General features: G+C 28.6%; 2 protein-coding genes across 3 annotated transcripts; one reads left to right on the top strand and one right to left on the bottom strand.

Annotated features, from left to right (window-relative positions):
- Nucleotides 1-1,048: 1,048 nt before the first annotated feature.
- On the bottom strand, nt 1,049-4,594 carry LOC145324799 (chymotrypsinogen B-like). The gene is made up of 8 exons (XM_080167441.1): nt 4,433-4,594; nt 3,153-3,237; nt 2,906-3,064; nt 2,654-2,788; nt 2,393-2,456; nt 2,001-2,056; nt 1,828-1,925; nt 1,049-1,204 (listed from the first exon to the last, which is right to left on the bottom strand). The coding sequence occupies exons 1-8, from the start codon at nt 4,483-4,485 to the stop codon at nt 1,150-1,152; spliced, it is 705 nt and encodes a 234-aa protein (XP_080023567.1). The 5' UTR covers nt 4,486-4,594; the 3' UTR covers nt 1,049-1,149.
- Nucleotides 4,595-9,148: 4,554 nt separating this feature from the next.
- On the top strand, nt 9,149-12,938 carry LOC145324798 (trypsin-6-like). 2 transcript variants are annotated; one of them, XM_080167440.1, is made up of 8 exons: nt 9,149-9,357; nt 9,464-9,551; nt 9,643-9,798; nt 10,393-10,527; nt 10,668-10,726; nt 11,689-11,767; nt 11,846-11,952; nt 12,555-12,938. In XM_080167440.1, exons 1-8 carry the CDS (start codon nt 9,299-9,301, stop codon nt 12,607-12,609), a joined length of 738 nt encoding a protein of 245 aa, XP_080023566.1. In that variant the 5' UTR covers nt 9,149-9,298; the 3' UTR covers nt 12,610-12,938. The 2 variants fall into 2 exon arrangements, with proteins under 2 accessions (XP_080023566.1, XP_080023565.1); XM_080167439.1 differs by having other exon boundaries at nt 10,668-10,731; nt 11,694-11,767.
- Nucleotides 12,939-14,186: the final 1,248 nt, after the last annotated feature.

Raw genomic sequence — 14,186 nt, 5'->3', positions numbered from 1 at the left:
TATTGTATACATAAACAAGAAGACACATTATCATATAATCAAAGATTTTGAATGGCTTTGTTCCGTTCAAAAATCCCCCGTAATCTTGTGGAGAGGTTGTGTGATTTTCGTAATATACCCTTCATTTTTACTTGGTTTCTAGCTTTTATTATTATTATTGTTTTTGTTAAGATAACAATCCTAATATATCAATTTCTTAAATGTAATAATATAAAAATAGTCCAAATATGCATGGCATAGGGCATAATTACAATAATATATTTTATAGTAATAATGATAATAATGGCTGGAATTCACGCAACCTCTCCAAAGGAATATGGGGATACATTTAATAAAACCTAAATTATTGAATGAACTTTGCCCAGTTGACAACTTTTTGAGGTTGACCTATATTTTTGTCGGCCAGCCTAAAAAAGATTTTTAAAATCAGTCAAACTAAAGCTACTATAGTTCCACCTTAAATTTCCAGAGGTTGGCCTATGACTTTTGAGAACTAGGCACTTCTTTAATTTAGACTAGCGGCTACGCCCCTAGAGGCCTCTAGTGGCACTTTAAATGTTTTTTTTTTATATTTAAAATATTTCTATTTTGCGTTTGACGTTTATGTTTGCATTGAACTCTCTTTTTAAAATCGAGAACGTAAAAAAAATTTAGATTTTTTATTATTTCTCGTGGGAGGGTAGTGGTACCCTCCCCAAAATAGTTAAAAATCCTCCCGGGACCTTTCTGAATCTACCCTGTTAAGGAGAACCCGATCGGTTCAGCGGTTAGCGAGATCCTTCGGTACAGACACACAGACAAACAAACAGACAAACATCCTGTTACTTTAGTATAAGGATAATAAATATTATGATTTAAACTTTGGCAGTTTAAAAATATCAAGTAAATAATCCTGCATAAAAAATATAAAAAAAACTCTTTGAGAGTCACAGGGGAAAGTTCTTTTTAGATAAAAATGGCCAAATTAACATGATATAATAAATACACATGATCATTCTGAACTCATATCTCATAATATATTACCTATAATATAATTTTAACCACCATCTTTGCAATTTAAAATTTATTATTTATTTAATTTTGGAAAAAATCCCAGAGAATGCAAAAAATTCTTTCAAATTTAGCATTGTATAAATTTTATAATAATTGTCAACATTCACCATCTTGTATTTTCTCTTCAATCCAATCCTTGAACTTTGCTACACTGCAAATAAAATTAAACTATGTATTACTACTCTATAGTAAAGTATTATCTTTTTAACCATAAAAAAGCAGTACATAAGAACCTTATTACTTTTATTACAACTAGCGGTTACGCCCCTAGATGCCTCTAAGGGCGCTTGAGGAGGGGGGAGTTGAATTCGATAACCCAATATTTTAATTTAGATTTTTTCTAAAGTAAAAAAAAATTTGGGGTTGATTTCTCCGGGAGGTCAGTGGTACCTTCCCTGAAAATAGTTATAAAGCTATGATGACCTATGAGAAGCTATCTTTCAAACTAAATGCCTGAGCAAGATTTGCTGGCATCCTGTGCCCTTCAGGTTGAAGAATTTCAACTCCTTCTTGTGTTTAATTATCACATTTAAAAAGTCACTTCAACAAAGCCCTCTATCTTTTACACACAGAATATAAAACAGAAAAACAATAAATACACCCTACACCCTGATCCTTTGGGTTTAGAAATAATTTGAATGTAATCTAGTTTTGAATATAATTTTGTATAAATCCTTATGTTAATATGATTAAAAGATTAAAATGACTGCTTTACCATAACAAAGTTGAATTTTGTAGTCTGTAATTATTCTGATTTAGTTAAACTTTATATACCTAATAAAATTCAAGTTTCTTTTGGAGTAACTACTGATTAAACCAATTAAAACTTGATTTCCATTTTCTTCCATTGTAAAGGATCCTCCCCAAATTTCCTAAAATGTATATTTTAGAAACACTCTCAAAAAGTAATTATAAAAAAAAATTAAATTATGTAGTGCATTACTTACTTCAGCACCTTGTTCAAGAGAAGCACTACTACCATATTTGAGTACTTTTAGATTTGCTCCCTTTGGTTTAAGTACCAAAGTTCAAGAAATTTATTTGTTAAAGAATAAATTTTTACATAATTTAGATTTACTACTTCAAAAACATTAATAATATCTATAAATATATTACTTTACTATACTATAAAAACATGTTAAGTGATTTATTAATTAAATGTCTTTGCAAATCCCTCTCTAATCTCAGTCTGTGTACAAGCAGATAGAATCCTCATAGTTGAGAATAATTCCTATTTGGTACAGTTAGTTTCTCCTTCAACTTTTTGAAAAATACTTTAGTGGGTTTAATTTAGAGCTAATTTTGATAATCTGATAAGTGAATATCTTATTTGTTGAACTTCCCTTAATCCTGCAGCTTCCTTGGTCAAATCCAGAGGCAAAACCTCTTAAACCTTCATAATCCTTAAAACAAAGCAAAAACATATAAGAGCTATTTTTGTACACCCTTCTATTAACATAAACCTGGATTTTGAATAAGTTTCTTACTAACTGTAAATTTGATTTACATAGATCTAAGAATTAGAAGCTACTTAGAAGTCTGGTAAAAAAGGCCTTTTACTGGCTTTTAAGAATATGTTTAACAATATAAACCTTCTTACCTTTTCTACTAAAGGAATTCTTACAGGCATTACAGTTTCAGAAAATTGTATTTCATCAGCAAGTTTTAGTAATGCAATATCATTTTCCATAGAGTGAACATTTGAATATGGAATAATTTGATCCACTTTTTTCCACTAAAGGTGAAATTAACAATAAAAGAAAATATAATTCTACCAGGAATTCTACAAATATGAGTTTGGGAGAGTTTAATGTTTGCCAAAAAAATACTTCAATAAAAATGTTTTTCTTACCAAACTTGATTTGATAACACAAGGGTGATCATAACCATAGAGAACTTCAAGGCCTTCTGTTTTAACAGTGTGATTTTTATGATGCATTACAATATGTGCCGCAGTGAGAATGTATTTCTTATTTACGATTGTACCACTAACATACCTTGTGTGTGTTCTCTAAATAAAAGTAGAAAATAGTAAATATAACATATTAATTTATTTATAATTCTTTTTAAACTGAGTTTATTCAGATTTAAAAACCTACTGTGATTATTGCCTGATAGGGCACACTTTTGGAGTTGATATCAAAACCTTCATATATAGGGGCAACATCACAGCTATTAAGTTTCCTGAAAATGCACTTAAAGAAGTTGTATCAACTTTTTTTTTTATAGCTAGCCGGTCCTTTTAGTAAGTAGTAGATGTAAAATTTTTCATAGAATTCAGATATGCAATCGGTTTTTTTGTAGACCTCTTATTTTTTAAGTAATTTAAGTTAAAAAAAAAAAATTAAGTCGATTTTAAGGTACTAAAATGCAACAAAAAAAAGAAAGAAAATGGCCATTATGAACAAAAATAGTAAGATCTTTAATTTGACACCTTACTTTTTCAATTCTGTCAGGTAATTATTGAAAAAATCGATTTTTTTAAACCCACGAGAATAAAAACTTTGAACTCAATTTTATCATTTCACAAGTAAAAAAATATGGGTTCATATATACCTTTAGAATCAGAAAAATATTACGAATCCATTGTAAGCAAAATTGAAAAAAAAGTTTACAATATAGTATATAAACTACAATAAAAGGAATTATATGAAAATATCATATTATATTGTACAGGCAACGTCTTAACTTTTGAATTGGGTATAAAAATGGGAAGGGGGTATAGAGGGGGTAAAGAGGGGGTAAAAAAGGGAAGACGATAGTGTTGCCAAAACAAAAAATACAATTGGCCATTTTTATATTTTTTTATTTTTTTACTTTTTTTTCAATTTTGCTTACAATGGATTCGTAATATTTTTCTGATTCTAAAGGTATATATGAACCCATGTTTTTTATGTCTGTTTGAGAAAATATTTAGGTCTAAAGTTTTTATTAAACCGAGGTTAAAAAAATAGATTTTTTCAATAATTACTCAACAGAATTTTAAAAGTAAGGTGTCAAATTAAAGATCTTACTATTTTTGTTCTTACTGGCCATTTTCTTCTTTTATTTTGTTGCGTTTTAGTACCTTAAAACCGACTTAATTATTTTTTTAAAAAACTTAAATTACTTAAAAAATAAGAGGTCTAAAAAAACCGATTGCATATCTGAATTCTATAAAAATTTTTACATCTACTACTTACTAAAAGAACCGGCTAGCCATAAAAAAAAAAGATGATACACCTTCTTTTCAAGTTATTATATAAAAAGAACTAAACTAAAACATTTTATAACTTTAATTTATATCTAAAGTCAATTTGGTAACAAGGTATTATTCCTAAAACTTTGATTTTAAGACAAGTTTATCAGTTTGTGCTTTAAACCAAGGTTATTAACATACCCATGAACCAAATAAGTGCAGTAAACCAAAAAGTAGAGGCTTAAGTTTAACATCTTTAATGTTTCAGACAAATATCCTAACTAAATTTTAAAGTGTACTTTCAACAGATATTTTATTTCTAAATCAGGTGTTTTGTAAAATTTACAACTTACTTAAAATATCAATATGTCAAATTTTAAAGTAATAACATTTTTTTCTTCTAATCTTCTTTCTCAAAATATATAACAGGTATATATATGTATGTTTATCTTTGTGCCATCATCTAGAACTTTAGAAGGGACTTGAAACATTAAAGTAAGATTGGTATTGCTTCTTCTATTGCTATTTACATAGAACAAATTTTTAAAGAAAGGTCAATAGAAACAGATTCATTAGAACCTGATTTAAAATAACAAAAAATGAAGAATATATATAGATTCTTTTGAAAAAGTAAATAATATAAAAGTTAGAAAGGTTTTCATCACAAAATGACTAAAACAAAAAAAAGATAGCAAATTACTCTATTAACCCAACCTAACTTTCTTCCCCTCTAACCTACTTATCCTCTCAATTCTCATATAGGCTATAATATATTCTATGAATCTATGATATAACAAAGGTTTATCCAATACAGTTGATTATTTTCATGAAAAGTAATATTTATTTCTTAGCTTTCATCCTTTTATAAGAAGTAGTGATGTTTTCGGTTAAATTCTCATTAGATTTAAGTCTTAGCTTTGGGGGGTTTTAGGTTATTTTTTTTTACTTTCCTCACACCTTCCAATACAATGCTCCTAAATGCTATGGACGCAGCAGCTACTCTTAAATACAAAGTAGAACTATGTCTATCTGTCTATCAGTCCATCATAACCTTGAGATTTCTGTAACTGTTGAACCAATGCAATTGGGCTCTACTCTTCAAGGAAGGTTAGGTAATGTCGTTTTTCTTCTTAAATTTTGTTGTATTGTTGGCTATTACAACAATATAGCAAAACATTGATATTACACAAAAAGGAAACTTTTGAATTCTTTTCGCTTTGGGATCCTTTTTGTTCTGTATTTTGGCTTACTTTGTTTTTATTAGCAAAGTTAGAAGCTATCTATGCTTAAGTCTTTATAATTTATGGTCAGATGACAACAATTTCAAAAACCCTTTCCTAACCAAATGCTTAAAACCATATGTTAGTTTGTTTTCAAGAATATATGTAGAAAAAATATGTAAGGAAAATAATTTTCCTTCCTTTCCCTAAACATATTAAGTAAAGACTGGCCTAAACTTGGTCTAAATGAATAAATGTCTTGTCAACAACAATATGTTTGAAATGTTTATATTTAACCAACTTTTTTTTTTTTAATGACTGATGTCATTAGTTGTTTTATATTTTTTACCTTTTATGTTGTAAATATCTATTTGTTAATCAGAGAAGATTGTATCCTCACCTAACCTTATAACAAATTTAGTAGAATTTCTATTGAAAACTTAGTTGGCCAGTTTCTATACTTATAAACTCTCTCACATACAAATAAATTACAGTTTTACACACTTTCTCTATCCAAATACTAAATCTATAATAAGATACCAAGTATTTTAAAGAATTTTAAATATTTATTTTTGTAAATGTATTTCAATAAAAATATTACCTATTTTGATAAAAAAAATATTTCAAAATGCAAGAGTTCTATATCTGTTTTACAAAGTATTCCATAATACAAAGTAGGATAAAGTTTATCAGTGCTGAGTTTTGTTAAAAATCAGAGCTAAACTTTTCCTTTTACTAAAATCACTTTCTCTGAGAGTTTAGTTGAAAGTTTTATATTCATCTCTTGTAGATTTGTGTAGGTTTAAAATTTTTCTGCAAAGTAAAATTTTATTGAAACCATGATTTTAAACTTAAAAGGACTCTCCACAGAAAAATCAACTTTGGATTTTTGAAAATCTAACCTGAAACTATTATTCTCTGTTCAATTTTAGGCATTTTTTGTTTTTGTGGCATCGCGATCGAAGCCCTTTGAAAATTTTGTCCGCCGCCTATTTGTACTGCCGCTATAACAATATATACTACACTTTCCTCCACTCAATATGTGTTCGCCGCTAAAGAACATTTGCTCCATTGCAACCGGCCGCTCTACGATTTATCCTCTTCCTTGACTGGACAATCCTGCCGCCTCCATTTTGTGTTCGCCTCCGCCAAATATAACCATCTTTTGCCGCAGTTGCCGCATTCATCGCCCTTCTCCGCCGCTACTCCGCTATACATTGCGTACGTAGCTATACACAACACCCCCAGCCTCCATTTAATTTCTGAACAAGGGAGAGGGAAGCATGTATTAAAAAGCGACGTACAGCGGAGTAGCGGCGGAGAAGGGCGATGAATGCGGCAACGGCGGCAAAAATAGAAGCTAAAAATCACTAAAGCAGCACAAATTAAATGGCGGGAGGATTCACTTAAAGGAGGTAAAAAATTTCAAAGGGCTTCGATCGCGATGCCACAAAAACAAAAAATGCCTAAAATTAAACAGAGAATAATAATTTCAGGTTAGATTTTCAAAAATCTAAAGTTGATTTTTCTGTGGAGAGTCCTTTTAAACTTAAAGTCATTCAAAGTACATGTAAAACGTTTATTGTACTTGACTAAAATTAAGATATAATTTTATGCAACAAAAAAACCACTTGAAAATATGATGTTAACTTTTAATGAGTATGAATTTAAAAACTAAAGTAAGTTTTTAATTAAATTTTAAAATATAAAACAAACTATTTTGATTTTAAACTTGTGGCTGTTGATTCCATTAGGTTATTTATGATCTTTTTTTCTGATGAGAAATATTTACCTTTTGTCCAATATTACTACTTACTGCCTTTAGGGGAAAGGGTGATGGGGATAATTAATTGTACTACATGTATACTGTTGTAGATAAAACTTGCCTTTAAAATATATAACATACATAACTTAAGTTTAAGATGTTTGGAACTTTAGTAGGACTTGCAACCAAATCCCTGGATATCATTATACAAAATTAATGTGCAGATTAAGCACTATTTCACAACATTTTACAACTTCTTTCTATCTATCTATAATTATATATCTTTTCTATAAAATTACTTAATGTTTTCTGTTAAACTGATAAATTATATTCTTTATCATGCTTTTTTATTCATTTACATGATGGTACAAAATTATTTAGTCATTTTATATTCTTAATATGACAATAACTGATTTTTTTTTACCAAAGAGGACTGTAATGTGTTTCATTGTTTTTTTTATTATTTTAAAATAAAACTGATATAAATATTATAAATAATTTTCAATTTTGAAAACATTGTCTTTTTTTGGTTGTGGAAACATTACCAACAAGAACTAGGAAGTTTGAGGGATTCCTAAGAGGATTGGGTTTTTATGTTATTTTCTTCAATTAATTCATAAACACTGAGAAAAAAATCTTTGAACTGAAAAACATTAACAAAAAATTCTCCAATAAAAATATCCCATAATGTTAATGGTAATATTTTTAGTGCTCTGTGTAAAGATGTGTTGTATTGTAAAAACAATGGATGTATTTTAGCATTATTTGTAAAGTAAATGAAAACAAATTCGCAAGTATTTGTTTGCTTAACAATCTAAACTTTTATTTATGCTTTTGTGTGTTGAATTTTAATTTTAACTTGGTTTTAAATAAAGAATACTTTATCATAAACAAACAGTATAATTTATTTTTACTTAAAAGCAAAGCTTCTCTAAAAGTTGGTCTCTCTTCTTGTATATAATCATTATTAAATTGTATATATAAATTTTTTTTTTCGTCAAACTATCACACAAATTTGAAAATTGATTAGATTAATCATTATAGTAATATTTGGATGTTGCACCAGATTTTCATGTACTCTTAGAAGTAATACTAGCAGCTGGCTAAACTGACAATACCCCCATCAATTCCCTTTACCTTGTACCCTCCTCTACTGTATGAATAAACTGACCAATAACTGTGGTACATTTATCAAGCTAATTTGACGACAAATTTTCCCCTGTCAATATATCCAAGTATATCCTATATCCATCATTAGAAGAGAGTTTATTAGTAAAGGACATTTTGGTATAGTCCTTACTTATTATTACATCCATACTAGACATTTTTTTGTAATTTGTTTACATTTTCCCTTGACGAACAGTTCATGAACCAATTTAGACTGTAGATATATTTTTTGGTTTTCCCTAATTTATTCAGGTTATACTCAGGTTTTTATTATTTTTAGGGGGTAATAGTTATTCAGGGATAAGGGATGGGAAACCTGACCGAAAATTAGGTCTCAGCCTCCTTTTTAAAGTGATGGGGCAACTTTTCTTTTTTGCCTAAAAAGTCAACTCATTTCCTCCAGTTCCTTATTGGCTGTAGGCCAATATCCAATAGCCTGAAACTTGCTTTTAGCATTAACCAATTAATTAATAACAAACGCTTCCGCCAGTTCATTATTGGCTAAATTAATTCAAGCAAACATAAATTTCTGCTATTAGAATGACAACAATGGAAATTTTCTGCTATCAGAATGACAACAATATATATGACGTTTAATCACATCAACTTATTATTAAATCTACACATTAATAAATGTCCATATAGCAAAACATAAACATAAAATTTAATACATTGTTTTAAAAAAATATCTGTAAAAAAACACTTTAAATTTTAGTCAATTGGTACAAATACTTACATATATATATCTACCTTGGTATTCAGAAAAAAATATGTTTTATTTCTTTAATTGACAATATTGAGCTCAGTTACAATAATTGTTGTAAATCAATTAATAAAAAATAAACACTTGATAAAAAAAAACTACTGTTGAAAGTCATTCTTTTAATTTAGTCAGTAATTTAGTCTGAAACAAGGATGATGTTAAGCTTATGCCTCTACATTCTGGTCTCCTACTGTACTTATTTGGTTAATGGGTATGTTATTTTAACTTTTGTTCAATAGCACAAACTAGTTTGATAATATTGTCTTAAAATTTAGCATAAGAGGACTTACAACTTGAAGTTTTAAGTACATTTTCAGGAAAATTAATAGCTGTAAACTTGCTCCTGCAAGGAATGAAGGTTTTAAAATCAACTCCAAAAGTGTGCCCTATCAGGCAATAATTATGGTAGGTTCTTAATTCTAAATTAACTCATTATAAAAAGAATTTGGAATTTTTTTTATATATATAATACTTTTATATTTTTCTTTAAATTTAGAGACACCCACATACATCTAGTGGAACAATATTAAATAAGAAATACATTCTCACTGTAGCGTATATTGTAATGCATCATAAAAATCAAACCTATAAAGCAGAAAAATTTAAAGTCCTCTTTGGTCATGATCACCCATGTGATATCAAATCCAATTTGGTAAGGAAAATGATAATAATTAGAGTAATCTATAATACAAAGTAGAATGATGTCTGTCTGTCCGTCCGTCTGTCCCTTAAGATCTCGGTAACCACTGAACCGATTGGATTCTACCCTTCAGGGTATATATCAATTGGTCCTGTGGTGGTTTTAAGCTATTTTTTTCTAATATTAATGTTTTTTATGTTTTCATATATTTTTAAATTCTTTTATTTTTTGTTATACTTTTTTATATTTTTTATATTTTCAATTATTTTCCTTCTTTTTAAATTTCTTTTCTTCTTTTAAACTTTGTTTTATTGAATTCAAAAAGATTGTGAAACCTTCCTTCTCCTGTAGGTGTGAAGCCCAAAAAAGACTAATAGCAAAGAAATTTTTAAAAACATTAAAAAAAGAAAATAATCAAAGGTTTTAAATAACATAAATCAATATAAATAAATATAAAAAGTTTTAAAATCCTCCCCTGAACTTTCAGGAAAAAAGCCCCTAGAGGCAAGGGGCGAAGCCGCTAGTATTTTATATAACATCAAATTCTCCTCAATTTGTTTTAGTAGAATTATATTTTAATATGTATTTTGTATATTTCACTTGTAGTGGAAAAAAGTGAATAAAATCATTCCATTTTCAAAAGTTCAATCTAAGAAAAATGATATTGCATTACTAAAACTTGCTGATGAAATACAATTTTCTGAAACTGTAATGCCTGTGAGGATTCCCTTAGTAAAAAAGGTAAAAAGGCTTCAATTGTTTAAACATTTTTGTAAAAGATTTTAGGCCAGACATAAGTAACTTTTAATTCTTAAAAATATGTATACAATTTTAACACTCATATAGGAGTTTCTTTAACAGACATTTGCTTTATCTTTAAGGATTATGAAGGTTTAGTAGGTTTAGTTGCCACTGGATTTGACCAAAAAAGCTGCAGGATTAAGGAAAGTTCAACAAATAAAATATATAAACACTTATTAGAATAACAAAATTAGCTTTACAATAAACTTTCAAAGGTATTTTTAACAGTTATAAATCTATCTCAACCATCAAAGGTATCTTCAAAAAGTTGTTAAAGAAATTAACTGTATTTCTAGCTAGTATACAGAATAAGTTAATTGGAGAAGGAAGCAAGGGTGTCCAAAATACCTAATCTTTAGGGGAGGGTAATTACCCCCCATAAAAATTACATAATCAACTCACAAGTCTTGCTAATTGATGAACCAATATGATTCTCCTTTAAAGTGTAGCTTCAAATAGGCTCTTAAAAGGTTTTTAACTAGTTTTTGGGAGGGTACCAAGACCCTGGTGCCTGCCAAGATAAATTGAAAAAAAAGATTTTGATATTTAATGAAATGTTTATTGATATTGTTTTTTCTTAATAATTGGGAAAATTTTACTTCTTTGAATAGACATTGCTTAGACCCACCCAGTGCATTGTTTAATTTAAAGGCCATTACAAACTATAACATGTATTTCATGTGTATCATGATTCAGAACTGTTTTAATCTGGTGGAACTATGGTTTGGACAGTATTAAAAAATCTTGATAGTGGACATACAAATGTGCGTAAAGAAGGCCATCAAATTTTATTCTAGGGATTACTTATTTTGGAGGGGGTATTTTCCTTAACCAAAATTGTTTGGGGGGGTAAATGCCCCCTAATAAATGGTTAGGGGTGACTATGGCATGGGGTAAGTTTTTATTGGGGGGTAATCACCCCTTTACCGCCTCCCCTTGGACAAAGGAAGGGCAAAAGATGATTCCTTACTAATTATGTTTTCAGAGAATGGGAATATAAAAGTTAAAAACATTGGAATATTATTTTTATAATAGTAAATGTAAATAATCTGGAAATTTATTTCAAAAAAATAAATATCTTGAACTTTGGTACTTATTAAAAAAGGGAGAAAATGTAAAAGTACTCAAAAAATGTTTTTCTGCACTCAAAACTTGTGCTTCTCATGGACATGGAGCTGAAGTAAGTAATTTATAACATAATTAAAATATTTTTAATATGTTTTGAAAAAAAGTGTCTCTAAACAATCATAAAATTAAGTATATTTTTGGTGGGTCCATTACAATGGAAGAAAGTGGAAATCAAGTTCTTATTGGCTTGATCAGTACTTACTCCTTTGTTCATGTTCATATGGTGAATTTTATTAGGTAAGGTATAGCTAAATCAGAACTGTTACAGACTGTAAAATTAGACTTTGTTTTTGTAGAGCAGACCTTATTTATTTTTACTCTTACCAACCAAATTATTTATGTAAATTTCATTCAATTTACCTTCAAATAATCTGTCAAGTTCTTAGGAAGAGGGAGGGTAGGATTTTGTTTTCTTACTCATTTTCTGTGTGTAAAAGATAGAGGGCTTAATAGAAATAAATTTTTATATGTGGTAATTAAACATGATAAAGAGTTAAAATTATTTAACCTGAAGGGCACAGGATTAGCAAATCTTGCTAGGTCATTAAGCTACAGAGGTTTACAACTATTCTAAGAGAAATTATCACTGACCTCCCATGAGAAATCGACCCTTAAAAAACCACCCCTCAATTTTTAAGTTAAAATTGAAATCATTTTACTTAAATAAAAACTTGTTTATTGAATTCAACTCCCCCCTCCATCAGTGCCCCAGAGGCATCTAGGGGGCGTTTCCGCTAGTAGTAATAAAAGAAATAATGTTCTTAGGGCCTGCACTATTATGGTTAAAAATACATTGCATTACTATTCAACAAAAATAGATAGTTTAATTTTGTTTGCAGTGTAGCAAAGTTCAAGGATTGGATTGAAGAGAAAATACAAGATGGTGAATGTTGACAATTATTAGAAAAATTATACAATGCTAAAGTTATTACTTAGAATTTTAGTGTTTATTTGTAATTTTCTTCTGTAATTGATTGATTAATAAATTTGGAATTACAAAGATTGTAATTAAAATACAAGGTGTCTCAAAAAAACTGCATTTTCCAGTTTTGGGAAACAACCAGCAGGAGTATGAAAAAGATAATTATATATTTCTATTCTCTATAAAAATATGTAACAATTTTATAAAAAGTGTTTTTTGATATCTCTAAAAACAATAGCGCTTTTTAGAGCTTAAAGAATTTAAAATGTATGTGTGTTGCTTTATTCTTGTAGAATTTAGGGCTATAACCTTCAAAATTCTTCTTTTTTTCTTGAAAACGACATTCATGCTGAACAAAAGATATTTACCTTGGATGTACAGTATTACCCGCTAAAAGTATTTTTGGGGTGTACTGTACAACCCCTATTTCCTTATATATCATCAAAAGTTGTGTATGTCATTGTTCTCTATACATTTCCACATAAGAATAAATAAAAATTAAAATTGTACATACAGAAACAACGGAGATTTTTAGAACTTTAGAACTGAGATTTTGAAAAAGTGACTAAGGGATGAGTAACTTTTTACAAAATATGACTTTATTAGCAAAATTAAGGCAAAATACATTTTTTTTTGTTATTAGGAGAAACTTTATACAATTGTGTAATAAAAGATATAGGTTTTAAGTTAAAAGTATTTTTTTTCACAGATTTTTAAAAATCTCTTTAGGTTAGTGATATTTTGAAAAACTTCCTTTTTAAGCAAAACTATATTAGATAAAACAACAAAATAAACTATTAGGAATAGAAGAAAATTGTTTTTGTTTCATTATCTTAACTTTGATTACAAAAAAGATATAATAAAATAGAATTGAAAAATGATAATTATTATATTCTAAAAAGCATAATAAGCTACTTTCTGGATGATTGATATGTCAAAAAGGGGGAGGAGAAACTGTCATAATTTTATCGCCCGGTTACAAAAAATCCCCCAAAAAAACCGGTTCCCAGTTTCTTAATTGCATCATTCTTAGTATGAATCCCCCCTCAACTACCCTGGTTTTCATTTCCCTCTGGAGCAGGCAGTTTTGCTTACTTCCGTTTGCCAGTATAGCTCAACAAAATTTGAAAACCAAGAAAATCAAGGTGATTTCAAAATACCCCTCCTAACTTTTTTGTTTATGTAGTATAGTTGCTGATTTTTTTGTGAAATTTAAAGTTTATTGGCAACTTCATCCATTTGTGAATTGTTTTTATTCCAATTATTATTTTTATATGATTTTTGTATCGTTTTTTTACGTGCTATATAGCTCCGCCTCGGCATATAGGGGAAAAGTCCGAAATTTTTAATACCCGGTTTTACTAATTGATCTTTTTTACAACAACAACAAAAATGGGTTTTATTAACCCGAAAAGGGGTGGCACCTATAGCCAAAACACTAAATGTGATATAAATCGTTTCGTATCTTACTTGTAGCTCTATAAATTACATAAGGTTATGTAGTTTTCAATTACGGATCGTATCGTAGTATTAGCCACTCTACAACTCA

This window comes from Acartia tonsa, chromosome 7 (genome assembly GCF_053477335.1).
Source record: "Acartia tonsa isolate MP-2025a chromosome 7, ASM5347733v1, whole genome shotgun sequence".
In the NCBI taxonomy this organism is placed as follows: domain Eukaryota; kingdom Metazoa; phylum Arthropoda; class Copepoda; order Calanoida; family Acartiidae; genus Acartia; species Acartia tonsa.
Note: the sequence above shows the minus strand (reverse complement) of the source record. Positions and strands in the feature narration are given on the sequence as shown.